General features: G+C 40.5%; 1 protein-coding gene across 1 annotated transcript in view; it reads left to right on the forward strand.

The window, feature by feature from the left end:
• The first annotated feature begins 3354 nt into the window (after positions 1 to 3354).
• Positions 3355 to 26879, forward strand: part of ppm1h (protein phosphatase, Mg2+/Mn2+ dependent, 1H) — a 117194-nt gene continuing 93669 nt past the window's right edge. The window contains exon 1 of the mRNA XM_034176015.1: positions 3355 to 3832. Coding sequence (XP_034031906.1) covers positions 3477 to 3832 — 356 coding nt within the window. The 5' untranslated portion in view covers positions 3355 to 3476. The remainder of the gene's footprint in view (positions 3833 to 26879) is intronic.

The raw sequence follows: 26879 nt of genomic DNA on the forward strand, positions 1-26879 counted from the left end.
GGATGCCCAAATTTATGCACCTGGCTAATTTTGTTTAACTAATTACTGCACACTTTCTGTAAATACTCAAAATTTCATTTCACTTCTCAAATATCAGTGTGTTCGTCTGCTATATGATTTATTTAACTGAAAATGCTGATCCAAACAACCAGTGATTTATAAAGGAAAATCATGGAAATCATCAAGGGTGCCCAAACATTTCCGTGTGTATGTGTAATTTAAAAAAAAAAAAAAAAAAATTATATATATATATATATATATATATATATATATATATATATATATACACACACACGAGGTCTGTTAGAAAAGTATCCGACCTTTTTATTTTTTTCAAAAACCATATGGATTTGAATCACGTGTGATTGCATCAGACAAGCTTGAACCTTTGTGCGCATGCGTGAGTTTTTTCACACCTGTCGGTTGCGTCATTCGCCTGTGAGCAGGCTTTGTGTGAGCAGTGGTCCACCCCTTTCGTCATTTGGATTTGGAGCTTTGCTGCATCAATTTTTTTTCCAGAAACTGTGAGAGACCTCCAGGTGGACATGTTTGGAAAATTAATATGGCTTTCAGGGACGATTTTATGGGGATTATACAGATTAAGGAGTGTTACTGCCGCTTTAAGGACGGCCCACAACTGCTGAGAGCGCGGCACGTTCCCAGCGCCGATCAACATGCTCAGACTCCGCTGAAACAACCAGATCATTTCCAACGTGAAGGCTTTGTTGATCCGGGACCTCGTCTGAGTTTCACAAAAAGGCAGAAGTCATGGACATCAGCACTTTTTTGGCACATTCCACTGTTACAGGAGTTTTTGTCATGGAAAGAAAAGCGGAGGGATGCGCCACGGAGCTGTTCATTATGCAGCACAAAACCACCTCCGTGTTGGTCTCACAGAACGGCTTTCAGATGGATTCTGGTTGCTTTTCAGTCGTGTGATTATCCGATTGTGATTGTGCATGAGCTGGACATGCCCGCGGAATTCCATGCGTCGCGGTGGAGCTGCATGGCGCAAAGCAACGCCGTGATGAAGCCTTCCATGACATGTTTGGGCATGTCCAGCTCATGCACAATCACAATCGGATAATCACACGACTGAAAAGCAACCGGAATCCATCTGAAATCCACCTGAAAGCCGTTCTGTGAGACCAACACAGAGGTGGTTTTGTGCCGAGTAATGAACGGCTCCGTGGCGCGTCCCTCCGCTTTTCTTTCCATAAAAAAACTCCTGTAACAGTGGAATGTGCCAAAAAAGTGCTGATGTCCACGACTTCTGCCTTTTTGTGAAAGTCAGACGAGGTCCCGGATCAACAAAGCCTTCACGTTGGATATGATCTGGTTGTTTCAGCAGGGTCTGAGCCTGTCGATCGGCACTGGGAGCGCACCGCGCTCTCAGCAGTTGTGGGCCGTCCTTAAAGCGGCAGTAACACTCCTTAATCTGTATAATCCCCATAAAATCGTCCCTGAAAGCCATATTAATTTTCAGAACGGTGTCCACCTGGAGGTCTCTCACAGTTTCTGAAAAAAAATTGATGCAGCAAAGCTCCAAATCGTTCAGATATTTATTCGCAATAAAAAAATGATGAGAGGGTGGACCAGTGCTCACACAAAGCCTGCTCACAGGCGAATGACGCAACCGACAGGCGTGAAAAAACTCACGCATGCGCACGAAGGTTCAAGCTTGTCTGATGCAAGCACACGATTCAAATCCATATAGTTTTTGAAACAAGGTTTCTTACAGTTTTCTTACAGAAATAGTTTTCTAAAGTATCCGACCTTTTTATTTTTTTCAGTTTGAGTGAGGACTGGTCCACCCCCCTTGTTGGATTTTTATTGTCACTGAAATGGCTGAGAGGCTGCTGCTTTGCTCCATGAATTTTTTTTCAGAAACTGTTAGAGACAGCCAGTTGGAAACCATTCGAAAGATTCAGATGGATTTCGGTGAAGATTCTGTCGGTATCACACAGATTAAGGACCATTAAAACTGGATTAAAAACAGCCCACGGCAGCGGAGGGCGCACCGCGCCCAAAGCAGCCATCAACAGGCTGGAACGAGCAGATCACTTCCAAATTTAAGGCTCTGTTGATGCAGGATGTTGTGTGACTAGTAGAGAAGTTTCAGAAGAGGTCGGGATCAGCACTTTATCGGCACATTCCACTGTTAAAGGAGATTTTGTAATGAAAGACGTGCGGAGGATTTCGCGCGTCGGCACGAAGCCGCTCATTGTGCGCAACAAAAAAACACCTCCGTGTTGGAAACCATTCAGAAGATTCAGATGGCTTTTGATGGCTTTTCAGTCGAGTGAGTATCCGAGAAATTGTTTAACAGCTGGGCATGTTCCAACTTGTCCTGTGAGACTTCCAACACGGAGGTGTTGTTGGTTCAGCGGCTGCATCCTGACGTGCGAATCCGTCCGCACGTCTTTCATTACAAAATCTCCTTTAACAGTGGAATGTGCCAATAAAGTGCTGATCCCGACCTCTTCTGAAACTTCTTTGCTAGTCACACGATGTCCTGCATCAACAGAGCCTTAAATTTGGAAGTGATCTGCTCGTTCCAGCCTGTTGATGGCTGCTTTGGGCGCGGTGCGCCCTCCGCCGCCGTGGGCTGTTTTTAATCCAGTTTTAATGGTCCTTAATCCGTGTGATACCGACAGAATCTTCACCGAAATCCATCTGAATCTTTCGAATGGTTTCCAACTGGCTGTCTCTAACAGTTTCTGAAAACAAATTCATGGAGCAAAGCGGCATATATAAATGTATAACAGTGCCTTTCGAAACTAAGTAAATTCTCATTTAATAAGTATAATTTATATCATTTTGTGTTAAAAACACATTCTCGGGCACAGCGTGTATCATTCTGCATTAGAAGGGCTCCAGCCAGATGCCAGGAATGCCCCCAAAGTGACAGTGTCGAGATCCAGAACCGGGCAAAGTGATCCATTTCTGGCAAATATTTGCGCCACACATAATGTGGGTTCACACTTTAAGTAGAAGGGCTACACCATCCAGACTTTTTCAGCTAGATAACATCCAAATACCCATTACAACAATGCACAATAAAGGATATTCAGTTGCATTATGGCTCCGTATAGCGGGACTTTAAAAAAGGGGATCCGGAACTGGGCAACCGTCTGTATAGACGCAGTTGTGGAAGCTTGAAAATGTTTAACATCAAGCCATAAAGATATTAAAATGTCCACAAATATCTGACAGTGTTGCACAACATGTCCCCTTTAATTTGAAGGTGCTCGTCACTGTGGATGTGTGAGCACTTTTAATGATACCGGTGAAGGAAAATAAGCACGTGGACGTGTTTTGACCAACAAAGGGTGTTGGTCTGAATCCTGACCAGAATCGTGCGTGCTGCATCTTGCGCCACAGTGGGGATTAGTACCTCTGACCCACGGCTGCCTGTCAACACTAATCTGCAACACGTCACCAAGAACCTCCAGCACCGACCGGTTTGTCACGTGATGCACTCGCGCCGCTCCGCGTGGCTTTATTTCCGTGTTCTCCTTCACCGCCGCTCTCCGTCTCTGCTGTCACCGTACGGGAACAGTTTTTTTTTCATCTGCGATACGCGGCGCCGCGGCACCATGCTGACGCGGGTGAAATCGGCGGTGGCCAGTTTTATGGGCGGGATAATGGCCGGCGGCTCCAGCGGCGACCAGCCCGGCGGGTCCGAGCTGCCGTTAAAATTCCCGTACAGCAGACCGGAGTTCCTGGGACTGTCTCCGGACGAGGTGGAATGTTCGGCGGATCACATATCGAGACCGATCCTCATAGTGAAGGAAACCAAACGGCTGCCTTGGAGCACCGGCTACGCAGAGTGAGTTCATCGTTTCCTCCTCAGCATCCTGTGGCTGATCCAGTTTAATGTCGTTGTGGAGTCCTCGCTTTTAAAGGCGTGTTCCTGTAAAGGACAGGAGCCTGTAAATATAAGTGTTAATACAGGCGTGATTTCAGTGGTGACTGTGTTGGAGAGGATGGTTCAAAACAATAAAGTGGGTTTATTCAGGACACTGCAGGGGCGTAGGTAGAGAGGGTGTCTGCTGGGTGGAACAGCCCCCTTCCCTTTAGCTAAAATTCAAACTAGAGTAAACAAAGAATCCTATGGAAGAGTATTGCATTCACTGGATAAAAAAGACACCTAATGTCATAATGAGAAAAGACCTTGTTATTATGAGATCTTTGACTACGTTTACATGCAGCCAATAACCCTTTCATAACCCTTTCATAACTGGAATATTAGCAATAACCCAGTTGCGCACGGCCATGTAAAAACCCGCAAAAACCTGAATATGCTCATATTCCGTTTTTTAAAATCCCGAATATGACCGCTGGGTTACTCCTTTTCTAACCGGAATATCAGGTCATAAAAATGTGCATCGGAATATCCCCATAGAAAGGAACATTATTTTGTTTTCTGCGCATGTCCTATCCGCAGGAATCTTGGTCTTTTGAGTATGGCAACTACTTGTATGCAGTGCGCGCAACCTACCGGACACCACAGAAGCAGATGTAAACAAGTATGGTGAATCCAGACACGGCAGTACAGCACCACACTTTTGGAGCAAGGAGGAAACAGAATACTTCATTAGTATCGTGAAAGACATGAATTTAATGTCTTTTATTGACAGTAGAAAGAGGAAGAAGAAACGGAAATGACGCATATTTGCGTCATGACGTTCTCCATGCATCTGGACGTTGTCCATGCGTCGCTGTTTAGATGGGGATATTCCAAATGATACCAGTGACCATGTATACAGGAGTAATTCTGTCTGCTTAAGCATGTAAACGGGTTATTCCTAATGATTCAGAAACCGGAATATTGACCTTAACCCGAATATTAACGGCATGTAAACGTAGTCACTGTCTCTTTTTTAATAGCTTCCATACAATGCACTCCCATACTTCCAGTCCCTCAGTAAAGACGAGCATGAGAATTCCAGAGTCAAAATTGAAAATCGGCTGATTTGTAACCGCCGACACTGCACTGTGATTGGACACAAAGGGCCTAATGTATCAACGTTGCGCACTTGTGGCGTAAATTTACGGTGTAAATTTGAAGTACACCAAAGTTGCCATGACATATATCAAGCAGTGCGCACCTGCCCATTTCCGGCATACGCCTGACGTGACCTTGATAAATGCGGCGGGTGAAAACAATCGTAATTATAATAAACATGCCCATAAATATTCAGACTCCGCTTCAGACACACCCTGATTTTATGACATGGAAGCCAGGAAGACGGCAAAGAAAAAGAACTCCACCAACACGACGCGTGCCAATAGAGCGTCAAAAGCGGCCGTCGTATCATTTGTTTTGTAGTATAATCAAAAAAGTGTTACAGTGGTCCCTCGTTTATCGCAGGAGTTACGTTCTAAAAATAGTCCACAAAAAGCGACGTCCGTGACGTAGTTATTTTTTTTACAATTATTATAGACGTTTTAAAGCTGTAAAAACCCTGTAAAACCACTTTATACACTTTTCTCAATCAGGCATTAACATTTTCTCACTTTTCTCTCGTGTGTAAACACTCTCAAAGTTCAAACCTTAGTAGAAAAATAAGACCAACCTGTTTTCAGGCCCAAACATTTATTTGAGAAATAAAAATAGAACGTTTTCCTATAAATAATTATGATGGCTTTTAGAACTAACAAATTTAATTTTAATGATCAACGTACGAGGTTGGACACATAAGAAATTATTAATAGTGACTGACCAGTATTTCACAGATTGCGCCTCTGCGTCCTGACGCCGCGGCTTTTCCCACTCACATCTGGCTGCAGGTGTCTGTTTCCGAGTAACAAACACAGTTAAGAGTAGTTGTTGGCGCTCTTTTTTTCTTCTGGGCGAAAAGATTCTTATAAACAGACACACAGAACACAGAACACTGTAAAAAAAAAAAAAAAAAAAAAGCATGCAAAATTAGACTAAAAACTCCGTGAAACGGCGAGGCCGCGAAAGGTGAACGGCGTTATAGAGAGGGACCATTGTATTCTCTTTTCACATGTCAATAATTCTTGACGTGGATATTTGCTCGCTCAATTAATAAGACACGCCTAATTTTTCAGATTTCTTTTTTCTTAAGATGTATTTCTTTATTTATTTTATTGTGACAAACGAATGGAGAAGACAAAACCTGATTGCAGCACGGGCGAAGGGAATGACAACACTACAGTTGTAATTATCAATTTCATTGTCTAAAACGATCACACCACATAAAGTTAAGCTCAGCGCTGCTCTGGCTCCAGGCTCGAAGTCTGGAGAAAAAGGCGCGCAGCGCTTTGCAGTCAGCGCTGTGGCCATGGTTCGTGCTCGATAGACCAGCAATCCCGCAAAAGCGGGATTTGTAATGATTATTATGTAGTATAATCAGGAAAGTGTTATTTATGTAACATATGCATTGATTTGTATAATGGCACTGTTTATCATGTTGATCAGTTTCATTTTTATGTGGATTCCAGCGCTGGTTCATTTTGGTGTATAATTTACAGCACCTCTCGACCTGGTGTATATTTTCAGCGCAGCGTACGCCAACGACCACATTGATAAATGCCAAGTAGCGCATCCGTTTTGGCGTACACCCCATATACGCTCAAATATCGCTGTACGCAACGTTGATACATGAGGCCCATAGTGAGCACTGACCAATAATATAAGTCACCAGCAAGTCACTCTCAAGTCATGAATTGGCAAGTCCCAAGTCAAGTCTTAAGTCATAGTGACCACCAGTTGGTGCAAGCTGACTTGAGACTTGAGTTAAGACTTGTGACTTGGGACTTGAGACTTGCCGATTCACGACTTGACAGTGACTTTGTCCCACCTCTGAGATATATATGTATGTATGTGTGTATTAGACACCTGATCTCGTAATTATATGATCTTTTCTTGTAATTATGAGATGTTTTCTCGTTACGAGATCAGGGGTCTAATTTTTTTTTTAATCCAGTGAATGCAATACACTTCCGTAGGATCCAATACAAGCTGGTGATCAAATTTTCTTGACACGATCTCCAAAATCATATATGAGTGGAACTCATGTATACAGATGCTGTTCCACGGTGGGTGTGGTTATCCATGATGCATCGCACGCATTCATAGTGTTGGGCAGAAAACATAAACGGTGTGAGTGCCAATGAGCCGGGCAGTTGTCGCTCAAGGGAGAGAATCGTTGATTTGTATGTTTGGGTATACAAACTGCAGAGGCAGGAAAGAGGTCAGTAAAAATTTTTGGCATTCCAAGGGTCATAACACATCAAGGAGAAAGCACAGAGACGCTTTCTCACGAGCCACACCAGTTGTGGTTACCTCAGATCAACAGAACTAATTTCAACCCTAACCCAAGCAAACGGCATAACAAAAGTGTGCTCAGAGCATTTTATCTCAGGTAAATGTTTTTGGTGGATAATTCTGAAATGAGTAAAGTAATATAAAATGCAAAAAATAGTGATTGCTTGCTCTAAAAACGGTGACATTCGGCCATTTGTCCCTGCATTTACTGTTGCATTTTTTTTTCCACCACCAGAAACTTTTGCACAGATACTTTAGTGTGTTCTAAACACCCTAGAGATATTGGGAAATTTAGTTTGTTTTAATTTCAAAATGCCCGAAATATAGCATAGTGGTATTTGGGTGTAAAGTGTACATTAAAAAGGTAACTGGACGTATTGCATCACAGTCACTTCACCCTCGCTACTACACATCACAACGACACCAAACGACTTGATTACATGGCCCGTAAAAATTGAGATGTGTCAGAGCACCGGCTCAGTTCACATTATGTGTTATTTGTCTAAACGGATGGGCTGAAACAGTACAACATCGAGTTAATATGCTAACTCATTTACTTCAGTCACTGGAAAACAAACTACTTTTATCAAACTAAGGATTTTAACTGTCATGTCAAATGAGAGTTTTTCTCATGCAGTGGACACTAGGGTGTGGACAGCATGGTCAGTTAAAGTCCATCTGCTCCCCGTAGGAGGCTGTAGCTAACTCGACTAACCGGTGTGCAGGGGAGCTCACCCTTTAACATCAAAATTACCAAAAATATTCACAATAAACAAAGTGATTTTTGTTGTTGTTATGATGAACACACAAATGGACAAAGGGTTGGCGCATGAGTGGCTCAGTGTGTGACAAAAGAAGCCTGAACACGCCCCTGTCTTTGTGTCTGAACAGCTAAGCTATCGAGCGAACCTCAGTTCTGGTTATTCAATCATATCTCTTGGTGGTTCTCCGAAGGCTTTGCTTTGGTATGGACATTAAAAGTTATGAGCCACTTATTTTTTCAGTTATCGTGCATTAAAGGGACCTCATGGATCACACTATGGATAGCCGCTAAAAGCGGTAATGGCGTTGGCATACAACATTAAATATGATGAGAATTTCACTCGGCATCTATCTTGCAGCAGAGATGTCTTAGATGATCTGTTAAGACTTTTCACCACACAACAAGCCATATTATTCCAAGTGTTTGCAATAAAATGCTCAAAATGACAGACGCGCTAACAACACAACAGCTAGCAGCTGAATCAAGTGGACTCTGAGTTACGGACAGAGCGAGAGTTGGAATGGGCGTAGTGGCTGTCACTCCAAGCAACCATAACCCCAATTATACATAACTTCATGGCTTAAAATGTCTTGAACTAAGTAGAAAAAAAAATCATCCCCTGTACAGTTATCATGGAAGGGAAAGCTGTATAGAGACCAGGCTGTAAACATGTTTATTTCTGTTCTAAAGTGGAACATTTTAACAAAGACTTGAATGGGAACCTGTTCTTTTTGGAGTCAGTCTCAATTGGCCAGTCAAGGAACTGCACCTTTTTCTTCTTCTGGTAGGGCTTCATCAGAGACTGTCAGAGCATTCCTCTGTCTTACACTGCCAAGGCACTGAAAGATTGATAGACAGTTGCAGAGTTTGCATTACAGATTTATGCAAAAGTTAAGCAACATTTTCAGAATGTCAACAAAACATTATATATATATATATATATATATATATATATATATATATGTGTATGTGTATGTGTATGTGTGTGTGTGTAAATGACAGCTTTTCCATTGAGTGATGGAATGTGACTGATGGGTTTTGTCCTTTTGCAAGAAGTCATTCTAGCAAGGTTCTCGAGAGAACTGCAGTTTTGATATCTATCAGTCAACATTTATTTATATGGTACTTTACAGCAACCAAAAGGTGACAAAAGTGCTTTACAGTAACATCAAGAAATGGAAGAAACAGGAATTTGGACATAATGCACAATAAAGTCACAAGAGACTCATAAAAAGCTAAAAAATACCAAAATGTCAGTTTAAAAAATCTACAGTGCTGCTACTATACTTGGTATTAAAATCCATTTTGAATAAATAAGTCTTGAGCTTTGATTTTGAAATGTGCTCAGGCAGTGATCACAAAAGCATGATCATCCAAAAGCTTGTATATTGACCTTGGGCCTGCTAAATAACACCAACCAGATGATCACAATGCCTTGTTGTAATTGCATAGAGTTAAACCTTGGACAAGTAAGGTGGGGGCAAGGACATTAATGGCTAAAATAAATCTTGAAATTGAAGCCAGTTGTGTAAGTAAAGTATGGGATGATATGCTCATATCAGCAACAGTCTTGACAGCAGAAGGGTACATCCCACTAAATATTTCTGTTTCATTGTGGGTTTTTTTTTTTTCTAATTCAGTACTACTGTGACATTATCGCTTATAAGATTCAACAAGTTCTCCATCTCTTCCTCTGTGTACATGTCCCACACCATTTGTTTTTGAATGTCATGTGATGCTTTCTGTATGCCATGTGACCTGTGATAGCAGGAAAAAATATGTCCATTGCAGTTTTATGATACATGGGTTTTTAGAATTGCCTGAAAAACTGTCTGAGTGGAAAAAAAATATATATTTTTTTGCTATATTTGATTTTTTTTTCTTTCAAAAAACACATTTCCATGAAGCTTATTTTCAATTCAAGACTAAAAATTGAGCAATTTAGAGGGTAATGAACACCTGCCTAGTGATTATCCTGAAGAGAGCAGCTCAAACGTCAGCAAAATTAACCAGCAACCTTGGCGGAATTATGACGCAAGCTTGTGGTGATAAATACAGCAAAGCCATCAAATAACTCACAAGCAGCCAAGAAATATTAAGTGACATAGTTTAGTGTAGAATGTAGATGCCCATTCCAGTTATTTTGGAAAAAAGAGTTGTGTGGCAAAGGGAAGTCTGGGGTCCCCTGGAGGAGCTGCTGCCCCTGTGACCTGATCCCAGGTAAGCGGTTGAAGATGAGTGAGTGAGTTGTGTGGCAGTAGATGATGTAGGCAAAATGTTAATTATGTTGTGCAGTTTTTTGCATTGTGAGGGAATGTCAGCCACAACATTTTGGCCATGTGGTGTATTTCTCTGGACATGATCCAGCACACAGATACCTCAGTGTTGTGGACCCCAGTGGCTAGAGAAGGTCAAGGACATGCCTATGTTTCACCTGGCTGTGGCAGATAGATGGTGCAGCGGGACCCATTGTCTGCCTGTGTGGTTGCCATCCAAAGCCAAAGGCAGTTCCATAGTGTGGATGTGGAAACATGCTGCACCAGCACATGCATGCTGACCTGAGTTTGTTGCAGGTTTTAGAGAAAATGGGCTAAAACTGGGTCATTTTTCAAAGGCTTTATGCTGAGTTCTTCCCACTGAGAATTGCATGCATCTTGTGGAAATGCGCACAGCTAAAACAGAGACAACTGCAGATCTGAATAATTTTTTAGGGCAAAGTGCAGCTTAAGAACAATGTAGTTTTAATTATCAACATTAGGAATTTATGAATACTCAGTGTTATTGGACTGAGAAGGTGCACTGTTGATGCACTTCATTTGAACATTTCTGAAGGTGGACCCTTTTCAGTCTTGATCAGTGTCATTTCAGACAGTTACAGAAAACATTTCAAAATCAAACCAATGAACGGGTTTCTGAGTCACTCAGACAACTCAAGGTTAATGAAATAAAGTGTGTTGATATTTGATTCCTGCCTAGGTGGGTAACAGCTGTTAACTAATATCGTAGGTTTAATTTATGTCATAATTAAATGTAAACTGTCCACACAAAAAGGCCCAAACATGTTTTTAACTTGAATGCATTCTTTGTTGCATCTGTTCCTTCCAGAGGCACGGCAAGAAAATCTTTAATTAAGAAAAGCCCATTTAAATAACAGGTTTAAAGATTTAAAAATTTAAAGCAATAACAAAGGTAATGAACAGTTAATGACACCATAATGCTACTCACGTTAAAAAGTTGATTTTTCAATTTTGTCCTTAGAAAATGAACTGTTAGTGTAAGTTAATGTTTCAAGTGTTGCACTGTGTTGTATGGCTATGATTTAAAAACAAAAATGACTGAGTTTTTATGAAATGTTTTCATAAGTTTTTTCTTTTTTTTTTTTTTTTTTTAGGAATCATGGAAGCACGTGTGCCCAGTCAATATTATGTTCGTTGGAACAAAAACATTGCATGCATGGAAAAGTAACTAATGAATTAAAAAAAAAAAAACTCTTCACCAAAGCAAGGAGAAAAATCTTCTGAAAACTCATTACTTTTTGCAGTTTATGATGTGCTGGGTTCACAAATTTAATATATTTCATTTAAAAAAGGGCGGGTGGGTGGATGCTTGAGGCGGGATAAAACAATCTGTACACAGGCAAGTAAAAAAATAATTTAAGTTGGTAGACATGTCACCCACTTTCCCAACCAGGCAAGTGGATATGTGTGTGGGGGTGGGGGTGGGGGGGTGACGACCAGTTTTTAGGGTTCTAGTGCTTTGTCTCTTACTCTATTGTTGTGACATGTTTATGCTAACCAGTGGCATATGTAAGGTGGCAGCTGTATATGTTGGGAACGCTGTCTCAATGGAGCATCACCAGACTGTCTGTATATCAAAGGAATGATTATTTTAGTCAACCCACAGACTGGCTCCAAATACCTACAACCCCAATTCCAATGAAGTTGGGACGTTGTGTAAAATGTAAATAAAAACACAGCATTTCACAGCATAGGAGAGAACTTGGCATGGAATAGCCGCGTGGTGAGTGCTGCATGTATTGTAAGAGGGTCTGGGGGCATTCCCCCAGACAATTTTGAAATTTATAACCCTCTAAACACAGTTTCCTGCATTTTTAGAGACAAATTGTGTGAAGTAAAACCCAAGATTTTTATCTTTGTTACAGTTACAGTTACTTTAAAGCCAAAACAATCGAGGCATCTGACTCAACGGTTTGCTTACCCAGAGGCCAGTAGTGTGCTAGCTGAATTGGAGGGCCTTGTCAAAATATCTGTACTAATATGGCTTGTTGGGTGGTTACGTCTCTGAACAGATCATCTGAGACATTTGTGCACCACTACTTCCATTTAGCAAAATTATCATGTGATTTCATTTTTTCTTAGTCATGGAGGCAGTGTCTACGGCAGTGGTGTCCAAAGACATTCCAGAAATGGCAGAGAGCATGCAGGTTTTCTTTGCAATGACTGACACCAGCAGGTGATTTCACTGACAAACTCATTCCGTCTGTGTAAACTGATTTTAATCAGTGAATTCACCTGCTGGTGTCAGTTGCTGCAAAAACAAAACAACCACAAAAAAAAAAAAAAAAAACAGCACCCTCTTGGCTCTTTCTGGAATGTCTTTGGACACCACTGGTCTAGTCTGTGGGGACAAAGGTGCGCCTATTAGGAACTACATTATGGCTGTTTAGTAGCTCAAATGTGTAATTTCACAGTTAAAGATTAGTTTGATCTCTGAATGAAGTTTTTTGTTTGCACTGCTAAAATGAAAAGGTGCTGTCGACCTCCCCAGTAGTTTTGTGCTTTTTTATCAGTGTGTTCTCAGTTGTCATTGGTTGACCTATTAGTCAAAAAGATGTACATTCAGTAAGAACTCTGCGCAAACTCATCCTGTCTTATTGCATCTAATATTTCAAATTCAGCTGTCCAACTGTGAACCTGAATAACTCAAATGCCTGTCACTTCAAATTAGGCTGCCAGCTGAGTTCCACATCACAGCTGAACAAATTGGTCTCACTCCACTGTCCAGTCCCCGATTTTCAAAAACAAGATCAGTTTGTGAATATATTACATATGAATCCAACACATCAGTATAGTGTTGAATCCATTCATAACAATTGCCACAATGTTTTTTCTTTTTTATGGATTTTGGAAATTGGGATGCATTTCATTGCCTACAACACTAAATATGCTTAATGGTGGTTTCAAAATTATTTTCAGTAATGTAATCAGAAAAACCTTTTCCAGTCATCTATGTTTTTATATTAATATACAACCACTAATATTTTGTATCTAAAATATCTCCAACCAGGGTATTTTGAGCTTATTGCTGCTAATACTGCTAATTTACTGCTAATACACCTCATTTAAAGTTTCCAATCCACATAACTTGCATGTCTTTGGATGTGGGAGGAAGCTGGGGTACCTGGACGGAACCCACACAAACACAGGAACAACACACAGAAAGGATACAGGTGGAAATCGGTCCCATGACCTTTTTGCTGTGAGGCAACAGTGCGAACCACTTAACCAGTGTGCTGCCCAAATCTGAGGCCATGATTCTTAGCAGGAAAGTGATAGCTTGCCTTCTCCAGGTAGGGAATGCGGTCTTGCCACAAGTGGAGGAGTTCAAGTACCTCAGGGTCTTGCTCACGAGTGAGAAGACAATGGAGTGTGAGATTGGCCGGAGGGACGGTATTGCATTCACTCTACGGTACTGTTGTGACGAAAAGGGAGTTGAGCCAAAAGGCGAAGCTCTTGACCTACTGGTCCATCTTCATTTCTACTCTCATCTATAGTAGTGAGGCTTGGGTCACGACCAAAAGAACGAGATCGCAGGTACAAGTGGCCAAAATGGGTTTCCTCCAGAGGGTGGCTCCTGTCTTCCTATGAGAAAGGGTGAGAAGCTCAGTCTACTGTGGGGAGCTCGGTGTAGAGCCGCTGCTCCTTTGCGTTGAAATGAGCCAGCTGAAGTGGTTTGGGCATCTGGTAAGGATGCCCTCTGGGCGCCTCCCAAGGGAGGTGTTCCAGGCATGCCCATTTGGGAGGAGACCCCGGGGAAGACCCAGTACTAGGTGGATGGATTATATCCCCACACTGGCCTGGGAATGCCTCAGTATCCCAGAGTCAAGGGTAGTTAATGTGCCCCAGGAAAGGGAAGTTTGGGTTCCCCTGCTAGAGCGGTTACCCCGTGAGCCAATCCCAGATAAGCGGTTGAAGATGAGTGAGGTTTTAGGTGTAAGTTAATGTACCAAATACAGCCCAACATCAAAACTGTTAAAGATAATGTAGAAAAAAGCTGGCACACTTTTTTCTTCTTCTTTTTTTAATTTTATAACTTAGCACACCTGATTATGTTAAAGGTAACAGGTTTTCTTAAAACATTTAGCCCTAATTTTAACTGTTATTAAAGTGATTTCTTACTTTCTTGTATATTTATGACTAATAATTTTGGAAATTGGTACTGCTGACAGTCACTGTTGTATTTTATTGTGAAAGGTTGTTATTGTTGTCTATTTTAGTATTGCTTCAATACCAGTACAGATTCTTCATTAATTACTGTCTGCGAATCATTAACCCTACCAATAGTCGATGTTTGTAGGCATATAGGCCTTTGATTTAGTATCAAAACCTTGAGTTTCTTAGTCATGCAGGCTGCAGTAGATTATATATATATATATATATATATATATATATATATATATATATATATATATATATATATATATTAGGGTTGGGCAAGTTAACATGTTATTATCGCATTAATGCATTAATTGGTTAACACTGACTATTTTTTTTATTGCACGTTAACGCAGTTCTTATTTATTTATTTTATTTTATTTTTTATTTATTTTATTTATTTTTTGCAAGTCTGTTGCTGACTGTTGCTGCGACATGGAGGAGGGCACGGAACGTTTACATGGCACATTTTAATTTTAAAGTGCTGCCAGATGGTGTTGTCGACAGAACCGAAGCTGCTAAAATTCTCCTGTGGTATGCCCCGCACCGAGCGCTGGGGGAAAAGTTCTCCTGCAGACAGTGTGTCCCTCACCGAGCACTGGGGGAAAAGTTGTCCGACAGCCGCTAAAGTTCTTCTTGGAGCGAGCTGCGCATTGAACACTGCAGGATAGCACGCACACCTAAGCATCCCCGAACCCCTGGCTTTTTAAGGTGATTTTTCCATCCCATTTGGCTGAGAAAATATCCCGCTGAGAACCTCATTAACTGCAACTGCATAAACAAAATGCTGTTGTTAAGTGTTTGCAGAACAAACATTATGGCACTTTCATTCATATGGCAGAACATTTTAAATATAATTGTGCTATACAGTACTTTTGAATTCATTTTTGGATTTTGCGTATAACAATGCGATTAATTGTGGAAATCATGCGATTAAAAATTTTAATCGCTGCCCAACTCTAATATATATATATATATATATATATATATATATATATATATATATATATATATACTCAACAAAAATATAAACGCAACACTTTTGGTTTTGCTCCCATTTTGTATGAGATGAACTCAAAGATCTAAGACTTTTTCCACATACACAATATCACCATTTCCCTCAAATATTGTTCACAAACCAGTCTAAATCTGTGATAGTGAGCACTTCTCCTTTGCTGAGATAATCCATCCCACCTCACAGGTGTGCCATATCAAGATGCTGATTAGACACCATGATTAGTGCACAGGTGTGCCTTAGACTGCCCACAATAAAAGGCCACTCTGAAAGGTGCAGTTTTATCACACAGCACAATGCCACAGATGTTGCAAGATTTGAGGGAGCGTGCAATTGGCATGCTGACAGCAGGAATGTCAACCAGAGCTGTTGCTCGTGTATTGAATGTTCATTTCTCTACCATAAGCCGTCTCCAAAGGCATTTCAGAGAATTTGGCAGTACATCCAACCAGCCTCATAACTGCAGACCACATGTAACCACACCAGCCCAGGATCTCCACATCCAGTATGTTCACCTCCAAGATTGTCTGAGACCAGCCACTCGGACAGCTGCTGAAACAATCGGTTTGCATAACCAAAGAATTTCTGCACAAACTGTCAGAAACCATCTCAGGGAAGCACATCTGCATGCTCGTCGTCCTCATCGGGGTCTCGACCTGACTCCAGTTCGTCGTCGTAACCGACTTGAGTGGGCAAATGCTCACATTCGCTGGTGTTTGGCACGTTGGAGAGGTGTTCTCTTCACAGATGAATCCCGGTTCACACTTTCCAGGGCAGATGGCAGACAGCGTGTGTGTGGCGTTGTGTGGGTGAGCGGTTTTCTGATGTCAATGTTGTGGATCGAGTGGCCCATGGTGGTGGTGGGGTTATGGTATGGGCAGGCGTCTGTTATGGACGAAGAACACAGGTGCATTTTATTGATGGCATTTTGAATGCACAGAGATACCGTGACGAGATCCTGAGGCCCATTGTTGTGCCATACATCCAAGAACATCACCTTATGTTGCAGCAGGATAATGCACGGCCCCATGTTGCAAGGATCTGTACACAATTCTTGGAAGCTGAAGATGTCCCAGTTCTTGCATGGCCGGCATACTCACCAGACATGTCACCCATTGAGCATGTTTGGGATGCTCTGGACCGGCGTATACGACAGCGTGTACCAGTTCCTGCCAATATCCAGCAACTTCGCACAGCCATTGAAGAGGAGTGGACCAACATTCCACAGGCCACAATTGACAACCTGATCAACTCTATGCGAAGGAGATGTGTTGCACTGCATGGGGCAAATGGTGGTCACACCAGATACTGACTGGTACCCCCCCCAATAAAACAAAACTGCACCTTTCAGAGTGGCCCTTTATTGTGGACAGTCTAAGGCACACCTGTGCATTAATCATGGTGTCTAATCAGCATCTTGGTATGGCACACCTGTGAGGTGGGATGAACTATCTCAGCAAAGGAGAAGTGCTCACTATCACAGATTTAGACTGGTTTGTGAACAATATTTGAGGGAAATGGTGATATTGTGTATGTGGAAAAAGTTTTAGATCTTTGAGTTCATCTCATACAAAATGGGAGCAAAACCAAAAGTGTTGCGTTTATATTTTTGTTGAGTGTATATATATATACACACACAACCATCAAATGTTTGGACACACTTTCCCACTCAGTTGAATTCAGTGTTTGCAAATTGACTGCATTTATATAGTGCTTTTCCATCTGAATCAGAAGCTCAAAGTGCTTTACAGTGATGCCTCGCATTCACCCATTCACACAGACACACTCACACAGCAGTGTCACGGTGCTGCCTTGCAAGGTGCTCACTACACACATGGAGCAGCTTAAGATTAACGACCTTACCCAAGGGCCCTTAGTGAATTTCTGGTCAGTCTGGGGTTTGAACTGAGGATCCTGTGGTCTCAAGCTCAACGCTTCAGCACTTGACCATCACCTCCCCATATTAATCCTCATCCACCTTAAATGGAAATTCTTGTGTCCAACTGTTCTCGTGAACAAGTCAGAGCTGTTTCTGCTTCAGTGGCAGTTGTTTTTCCTTGCATAGAATTTAATGTCAGTTGTGGAAAACCTGTGTTCTCTGTACAGACTATATTAATGACAGTAGAAAAACTAGTATCACGTTTTCAGGATTTTGGTATCAACTTTGTACCAAAGTATTGGCTCTTGTATCCCTAGTAAATGGTACAATTATACCTTTTTTGAAATATTTTGTTCAAACAAATAATTTGGTATACTTTTCAACATGATTGGAACATTTATAAATTTTTATCAATATGTATTCCTTAATTGACACCTACAATAGTATAGCTACCACTCTGGGAGGGTTATCGTTAGAATTTTGTATTGCCCAATTTTCCTGAGACTGGGTAGAAAAAGCTATTTTGTGTCTTCTGAGGTGAGACTGAGAACTTGTGTGGCTCATGGAGTACTTCCATGAAAATATTATCCTGGTTTCTGTTTTAGAACATTATCAATACAATAGAATTCGAAAGTAGGTAATGGTTGTTTTGTCCCCATAATATGACCTTCTGATTCTTCAAAAGAACTTAAATATTTAGGTATTTTTGAGAAATAAACTGAAGTTTCCCTGTAAATTCCAGTACTGACAGTAAAATTAGGGTCATGGCTGTGTGTACCAAATGATATCGAGTAACTGAATATGACAGCCCTGGTCTTAGTCACAGGTTGTGCCTCAGGGCATGGGCGTGTTTTTTTTTTTTTTAACCCTAATACCAAAGATGAAAGACTGTGGTACCTTTGGTCTCAGACACACATGATCATCCATGATGTGTAACCTCTGGTTATCATGTGACTTTGGAAAAGGGATTTAAAAACGTTTGACCCTGAAGTCACAATCTTTGAAGACTATCTTTGTTGACTCTCATCAGTTTTTTTTTTTTTTTTTTTTTTTACTTGTCCTTCTCAGGAAATCTACAGCTAAGACTTTAGACACATGAACCTTCTCATATTTGCACTGCAATGACAAATCTGAGCTTCTTATCTTGAGCCCATGTGTGAAATATACAGCTGTTATTTTTTTTTCTTTTTTAACAAAAGTTATTAGATTTTTCAGTCTGTCCTCATGGGTTAAAAGTGTTTAGCCTCTCCCTTTCTTAGACACTACATTTCATCTATGGGGTAAGAAGGGCATTAAATGTTCCATGATCTTTTTAGGGATAATATCTTTCTTAATTTTACTGATATGTCTTCCTTATATGGCCTGCCCTCATCTAATTTTTCATCTTATTTCATGTTTTTTTTGGTTTGTTTTTTTTTTTTCAAATTAGACATTGTGCATATACTATTTTTCTGGAGTCCCTCTTTCAGCCCCTTAAACATCCTTGGGAGGACCTCTTTGAACTTATGCCCCATACGAAAGCTCTTATGTCACAGATATGCAGTCTTGTTCTTTCGATGGACAATCATCCAGTCAATTAAACTATCTGTAATTGAGAACAACTCTTGGGCCAGACCCAAGACTTGTTCTCAATTACAGATAGTTTGGGCACGGTTCTTGGCACAAGACTGTTGATAGAATTCGTATGTCATATCTTGTGCAAGACTTGTCCTTATTCAATTTAAAATAGTACACTGGCTGCAGTTATCAAAGTCCAAATTATCCCAAATTTATCCCAATGTTTCTGATCTGTGTAATAGATGTAACTCCTTTCTCTGTGATTTAAGTCGTATGTTTTTTCTTTGCCCCAAACGTAAGTAATATTGGATTTTGTATTTTGATGTTATCTCTCACGGTCTTGGCATCAGGCTGGAGCCTTGTCCGCTGATCGCTGTTTTTGGAGTTCCTGGAGTCCTCACTGTGTCCTGTACTAACTTGCAGGTGGATGTAGTTGCCTTTACCTCATTGCTAGCACATTGCAGAATATTATTATCCTGGAAAGCTCCACATCCCCCATCTATTTCTTTTAGGGATGCACCGATCCACATTTTTTCACTTCCGCTCCGATCCGGATACCTGAATTTGGATATCTGGCTATACCGATACTATTCTTATACCAGATCTTTGTTTGCTTTAATATTGTTATTATCATTATTGTCCATTTTATAAGGATATTTTGTATTCCCAGTTGTAGAGCTTCACGAGTAAAGGTGCCTCAACACTTGCACACATTTTGACTCCACACTCTTGTGCACTTCATTGTGACAATGCCACCTGCTTTCTTCCTAGGCAGTATACCACACTTTGTGCTGCTAGACGCTGCATATATAAAATTACTATTTTGTAGTGGATTAATCATTTTATCTGAGTTTGGCTGTTGAAAACACCTCTGATCGCTTTCAGAATCACAGAGGACAGTTTCACCTGGAGCTTTTTTTTCTCTCTCTCTCCTGCGCTTCATGAGGTAAAGAATGCATTTGGAAGAGTTTAAAAAGTAATCATTTGTCATATTTATATTGTAATAACTTGGTAAAACACTTGCATGTTCATTCCCTCTTATGAGTATCTGTAAAATTATTTTATGATAGATTTAACATCTTGTTCTAATCGCTCAGATGAGCTGTGCTGTGATGCGGTGCGCTGATGCAATTACTTGCACTCACACACTGTTTTTTAATTGTTTGCGCAATGTTTATGTAATTAATGCGTGACAAGAGATTGTGAACATCTCAAAATTTTCTTTGCGCACTTGCACAAAGCCGCACACAGTTTACGACGGCTTGTGACGAGTTTGCTCTCCTGCACCGCAGAGTGCCTGCAAGTGTCAAAATGCCTTATGTGTTTACAACCCCTGGCAAAAATTATGGAATCACCGGCCTCGGAGGATGTTCATTCAGTTGTTTAATTTTGTAGAAAAAAAGCAGATCACAGACATAACACAAAACTGAAGTCATTTCAAATGGCAACTTTCTGGCTTTAAGAAACACTATAAGAAATCAGGAAAAAAAATTGTGGCAGTCAGTAACGGTTACTTTTTTAGACCAAGCAGAGGGGAAAAAATATGGACTCACTCAATTCTGAGGAAAAAATTATAGAATCATGAAAAACAAAACAACGCTCCAACACATCACTAGTATTTTGTTGCACCACCTCTGGCTTTTATAACAGCTTGCAGTCTCTGAGGCATGGACTTAATGAGTGACAAACAGTACTCTTCATCAATCTGGCTCCAACGTTCTCTGATTGCTGTTGCCAGATCAGCTTTGCAGGTTGGAGCCTTGTCATGGACCATTTTCTTCAACTTCCACCAAAGATTTTCAATTGGATTAAGATCCGGACTATTTGCAGTCCATGACTTTGACCCTATGTGTCTTTTTGCAAGGAATGTTTTCACAGTTTTTGTTCTATGGCAAGATGCATTATCATCTTGAAAAATGATTTCATCATCCCCAAACATCCTTCTCCCCAGTGCCTTTACCTGACATGCAGCCCCATATCATCAGTGACTGTGGAAATTTACATGTTCTCTTCAGGCAGTAATCTTTATAAATCTCATTGGAACGGCACCAAACAAAAGTTCCAGCATCATCACCTTGCCCAATGCAGATTCGAGATTCATCACTGAATATGACTTTCATCCAGTCATCCACAGTCCACGATTTCTTTTCCTTAGCCCATTGTAACCTTGTTTTTTTCTGTTTAGGTGTTAATGATGGCTTTCGTTTAGCTTTTCTGTATGTAAATCCCATTTCCTTTAGGCGCGTTCTTACAGTTCGGTCACAGACGTTGACTCCAGTTTCCTCCCATTCGTTCCTCATTTGTTTTGTTGTGCATTTTCGATTTTCGAGACATATTGCTTTAAGTTTTCTGTCTTGACGCTTTGATGTCTTCGTTGGTCTACCAGTATGTTTGCCTTTAACAACCTTCCCATGTTGTTTGTATTTGGTCCAGAGTTTAGACACAGCTGACTGTGAACAACCAACATCTTTTGCAACACTGCGTGATGATTTACCCTCTTTTAAGAGTTTGATAATCCTCTCCTTTGTTTCAATTGACATCTCTCGTGTTGGAGCCATGATTCATGTCAGTCCACTTGGTGCAACAGCTCTCCAAGGTGTGATCACTCCTTTTTAGATGCAGACTAATGAGCAGATCTGATTTGATGCAGGTGTTAATTTTGGGGATGAAAATTTACAGGGTGATTCCATAATTTATTCCTCAGAATTGAGTGATTCCAAATATTTTTCCCTCTGCTTGGTCTAAAAAGTAACCGTTACTGACTGCCACAATTTTTTTTTCTTGATTTCTTATAGTGTTTCTTAAAGCCAGAAAGTTGCCATTTGAATTGACTTTAGTTTTGTGTCATGTCTGTGATCTGCTTTTTTTTTCTACAAAATTAAACTGAATGAACATCCTCTGAGGCCAGTGATTCCATAATTTTTGCCAGGGGTTGTAGAGGAGGATTTTCTTAAAAAGGAGACCTGAAAGTTCAGCTACAATTTGCCAGAAGGCACATCTAAGATGCAAGCCTAGATTTGATGTTTTGGTGAAAGAATTAAATACTTTTTTTTAAATAGACTTTTATAGGCATTTTTATAGACTTAAAAGAGAAAAGACAGCACTCTTTCCCTCTCTGTCTGTCTGTCTCTCTCCTCAGTTTTCAATTTTAGTGGAGCTTTTTTGAAACAGGAAACACGTTTACATTGTCAAAGCAAGTGTTACACAGTAAAAATGAGAAATTAAGTCCTCTCTTAAGTCCTCTCTCAATCCCTCTCTGTCTCTTGCTTGCTCACTCTCCTCTCTCTGTCCCTCTGCTCGCTCGCTCTCCTGCTAAAAGCAAACTTTTTGGAAACACGAAGCCTTTCACCTGTAAAATAAACTAAATTTCTAAATTTATCATCAGCTATGCTCACGCGCGGAACTCTGGAATAATACTCAAGGATTTTGCTGGTGTTTTTTTCCCATTCAATGGACAGAAACTCTGTTCGGCTGTGTTGCTCAGCGACGCTCTGAGCTGCTGTTTCATAGAGTTTCACAGCCTCAGGATGCTGAATCGGCTGACTTTCAGCAAACATTTTCGGCAGTAATTCACTTCATTTTATGGAAAATCTGTGCTCTGCAACACAGACAATTTGAACCGGAGAGTCGGGCAGAAATCTGCTGCAACCCATAGCTTAGAACACTGCTCCTCGACTGCAGAACAGGCTTCTCTCAAACAGCTCGGCCATATAATACCTATATAATTATTATCATTATCATCCGACCCTGGTGGTCAGTGGGGCTGTGGGTGGGAAAGCTGGGATTCTGCAGGGGGGTGCAAATTGGCCAACCGTGGAAACCTTGGAGAATACCCCTGGCAGATCTATGTGCAAGCATTCTGGGGTGTGCCATGAATCATATGAATGCAGTGTGTGCACATAGTTAAAATGAAATTGTCATTTCAGCACTAGAAATGCATTCGCGAGTGCACAAATTAGCCATAATTTGATGCTTAAATTAACCAGGAAGGAGTTTCATAAAGAAGGCCATATTTGTAACACATAAAGTAGATATCAATACCTTCAAAATGGAATCAGTTTGAAGAGTTTTATTTACTGCCCATATGAGCTTTTCTTCTAATAAAATTCAACCACAAAAATTTTTTTTTTTTCAGATTTCAGAGGTTTCTTCCACAATAACTGTTTACCACAGATATGCCAAATTTACATATTTCATAGCCAGTATAGCTGGCATTAAGGAGCCAAGAAATGGAAAGGCTTCTTTGAGTGTAATGGTATGCTTCAGTGTCTCAAACATGGATGCTCGCAATAGTCAGTGTAATATTTTCCATAGTTTTAGCATACATAAACTTCACAGTTTAGTGTCAATGTCTGTTGTTTGACAATAGTCCAAGTCTGGGTGTCCATTCACAAGCAAAGATGGTGCGAGGATCAACACTTTCTGAACAACTGTGTGAAAAAATAGTCCAACAGTTTAAGAACAATGTATCTCAACGTTCAATTGCAAGAAATTTAGAGATTCCAGCATCTATAGTCCATATTATAATCAAAAGATTCTGAGAATCTGGAGAACTTCCTACACGTAAGCTGCAAGGCCGAAAACCAGCATTGAATGCCCGTGATCTTCCATCCCTCAGGCGGCACTGCTTTAAAAACCATCATCATTGTGTAAAGGATCTTACTGTGTGGGCTCAGGAACACTTCAGAAAACCATTGTCAGCTAACACAGTTAGTCGCTACATCTACAAGTGCAAGTTAAAACTCTACCATGCAAAGTGAAAGCCATACATCAACAACATCCAGAAACTCCGCCGCCTTCTCTGGGCCTGAGCTCATTTGAAATGGACAGATGCAAAGTGGAAAAGTGTGCTGTGGTCTGATGAGTCCACAATTCAAATTGTTTTTGGAAATCATGGATGTCGTTTCCTCCGGACAAAAGAGGAAAAAGACCATCCAGATTGTTACCAGTGCAACGTTCAAAAGCCAGCATCTGTGATGGTATGGGGGTGTGTTAGTGCCCATGGCATGGGCAACTTACACATCTGTGATGGCACCATCAGTACTGAAAGGTACATCCAGGTTTTAGAGCAACACATGCTGCCATCCAAGCAACGTCTTTTTCAGGGGCATCCCTGCTTATTTCAGCAAGACAATGCCAAGCCACATTCTGCATTCGTTACTACAGCATGGCTTCGCAGTAAAAGAGTGCGGGTACTAGACTGGCCTGCCTGAAGTCCAGACCTGTCGCACATTGAAAATGTGAGGCGCATTATGAAGCGCAAAATACGACAACGGAGACCCTGGACTGTTGAACAACTGAAGTTGTGCATCAAGCAAGAATGGGAAAGAATTCCACCTACAAAGCTTCATCAATTAGTGTCCTCAGTTCCCAAATGCTTATTGAGTGTTGTTAGAAGGAAAGGTAAACGTACCACTGTCCCAGCTTTTGTGAAATGTGTTGCAGGCATCAGTTTCAAAATGAGCAAATATTTGCACAAAAACAAAAAAGTCTATCAGTTTGAACATTAAATATCTTGTCTTCGTGGTGTATTCAATTGAATATAGGTTGAAGAGGATTTGCAAATCATTGTATTCTGTTTTTATTTACATTTTGCACAACGTCCCAACTTCATTCGAATTGGGTTGTAAACTAAAGTTAGTGTCCCTCATGAAAATATTAATACTAATGATAATATCCTCCACTACGTGTGTGTTGCGGGATTTGCTGCAGCTCTGTGCCGAGGTGGAAAGACGGGTCATTCCGCAATCAATAACTTCAAAGCAAATTGCCATTTTAAATCAAATGACACCTCTTTCCAAACACTGTAAAACAGACAAACTACAACCTCATCTGAAAAAAAGCTGTTTTTCCACAAAACGAGACGTCCTTCGTTCCATCGGGGAGAAGTTATCCCAGTGTCTCAGCGCTTCAGTCTGAGCACAGCCGCGCAGCAGCTCTCCAGGCGCGAGTATTATGGGGAGGCCGGGATCAAAGTAACATTTTATATTTATATCCCTCTGAAACACTGTTGCCTGCATTTTGAGGGCCAGATGTTAAGTACAGCTATTGTTTTTGTTTTTTTAAATCTTTGTTACAGCCTTACTTTAAAACTAAAAGAAAGAGGCATCACACCAAAACATGGAAGAATGTAGAAAAGTGTGTCCCTGCACAGGAGCTAATTTATACACTGCAGTTTACTACAGAAAATCCTTACAATTTTTTTTTTTTCAAGATTAATTTCTGATTACTCTACATTTTGAAGTTTAAAAAAAACACCAAAGAAGGTCCTTTATAAGCCCATAAAGCAAAAGCTGCAGTGGGGTCAAAGTCTAAGCAGTCCCCGATTTTTTTTTTTTTTTTTTTTTTTTCTCCCCTTTTCATTCCATTACACTGAGAAAAAAATCCTGCAGAGAATCCTGCTAACCGGTGTACCTGGATGAATGAAATTCCTCTAGGGAGGGGCATGGGGCCCCCAGTCTGACAGTCAATTCAAATTTACTAAGAAAAAAAAATAACAGTTTTACTGAATGAAATCATCATACAATGGATTCGAATTTATAGGTCTGACTTTATAATTAATGATTTTTTTGTCTCCATTCATTTGAAAGTTATTCATATTTTGGAGAAACAGGATATGATAATTGGTAAAATATAACGCATTGCTAATATACTCTCGGCCATATGAGCATTGTCTTCTTTATAAATTGCAGTTGTTTAATTGGTATCGCAGTGAAGTGTGCATGTTTTCATAAATATATTATACAAATAATGAATGTTTGAGTTTAATGGTACAAAGGTGAAAGATGGAACGTACCATTCAACTTGGCTTCACCTCGTTGAATGGTACGTGCCATCTTTCACAGAATGTATGGATTACCTGGGTTGTTACCGACGTCTGGTGAAAATTTCATGTCAGTGGCACCTTTAGAAATATATTTCCTGAGAAAAAAAATGGCGATATGTTCAATATTTATTTTACCCACTGTATATTGGCTCTCTAGCCACATGAAAACAAAACTCATTGTAAAGCGCTGTCAAGAGCATGCCAAAGCAACAGGTGGTGATGAAACCCTAAGGCCTATCATCACAGTGCGTGGTTGCCACCCTCACAGTCAGAGTTGGTGTAATTGTTAGTCATTCTCTCACTGAACAGAAAGGAACATCCAATCTGCCACTTACAGCCAGCATGTGAACACAGCAGAAGAAACCTGTGTGCACATTCTTTGTTTGGGTTCCAGTTCCTGCTTGACCTTTTTGATGGTTGCCATTGTAACCAAGGAAAACATTGCAAGAAGTGTGGTTTTGGAGACAAAAAAATGTCATTAGCTCAGGGAAAACGGCAGATGAGGACAATGATGGCTGTTTTGAGAAGTCATGAGGAACAGCCCTAATCGGTTGTTCTTGGCTTTCTTTTTACAACATAAAAATAAGCATGATCCTGAGATGCGTATGTGTGTGACGTCTTCATGCCAACATGGTCTACTGCATGCTGTCTCTACTTGGCAGACAACATGAAATGACTTATTAACTACAAAAAATTTTGGGTAGACTTGCAGTGCATCCAAAAAGTATTCAAGGGTGCGTCACTTTTTCCACATTTTGTTATGGTACAGCCTTATTTGGAATGAAATAATGCTTTTTTTTTTTTTTTGGCAAAATTCTACACACAGTACCCAATAATGACTGTGAAAAGTTTGTTTTTTTTAGGTTTTTGCAAATATATTAAAAATAAAACAACTCAGAAATTACGTGTACATAAGTATTCACAGCATTTGTCATGATGGTCAGAATTGAGCTTACAGTGGGGAAAGAAAGTATTTGATACACCTGTGATTTTGTAAGTTCACCCACTTATAAGTTATGGAGGAGGCTGACATTTTCAGTGTATGTGCAGTTCTACTGTGAGAGACAGAATCTAAAAAAAAAAA

This window comes from Thalassophryne amazonica, chromosome 8, assembly GCF_902500255.1.
Source record: "Thalassophryne amazonica chromosome 8, fThaAma1.1, whole genome shotgun sequence".
Lineage (NCBI taxonomy): Eukaryota > Metazoa > Chordata > Actinopteri > Batrachoidiformes > Batrachoididae > Thalassophryne > Thalassophryne amazonica.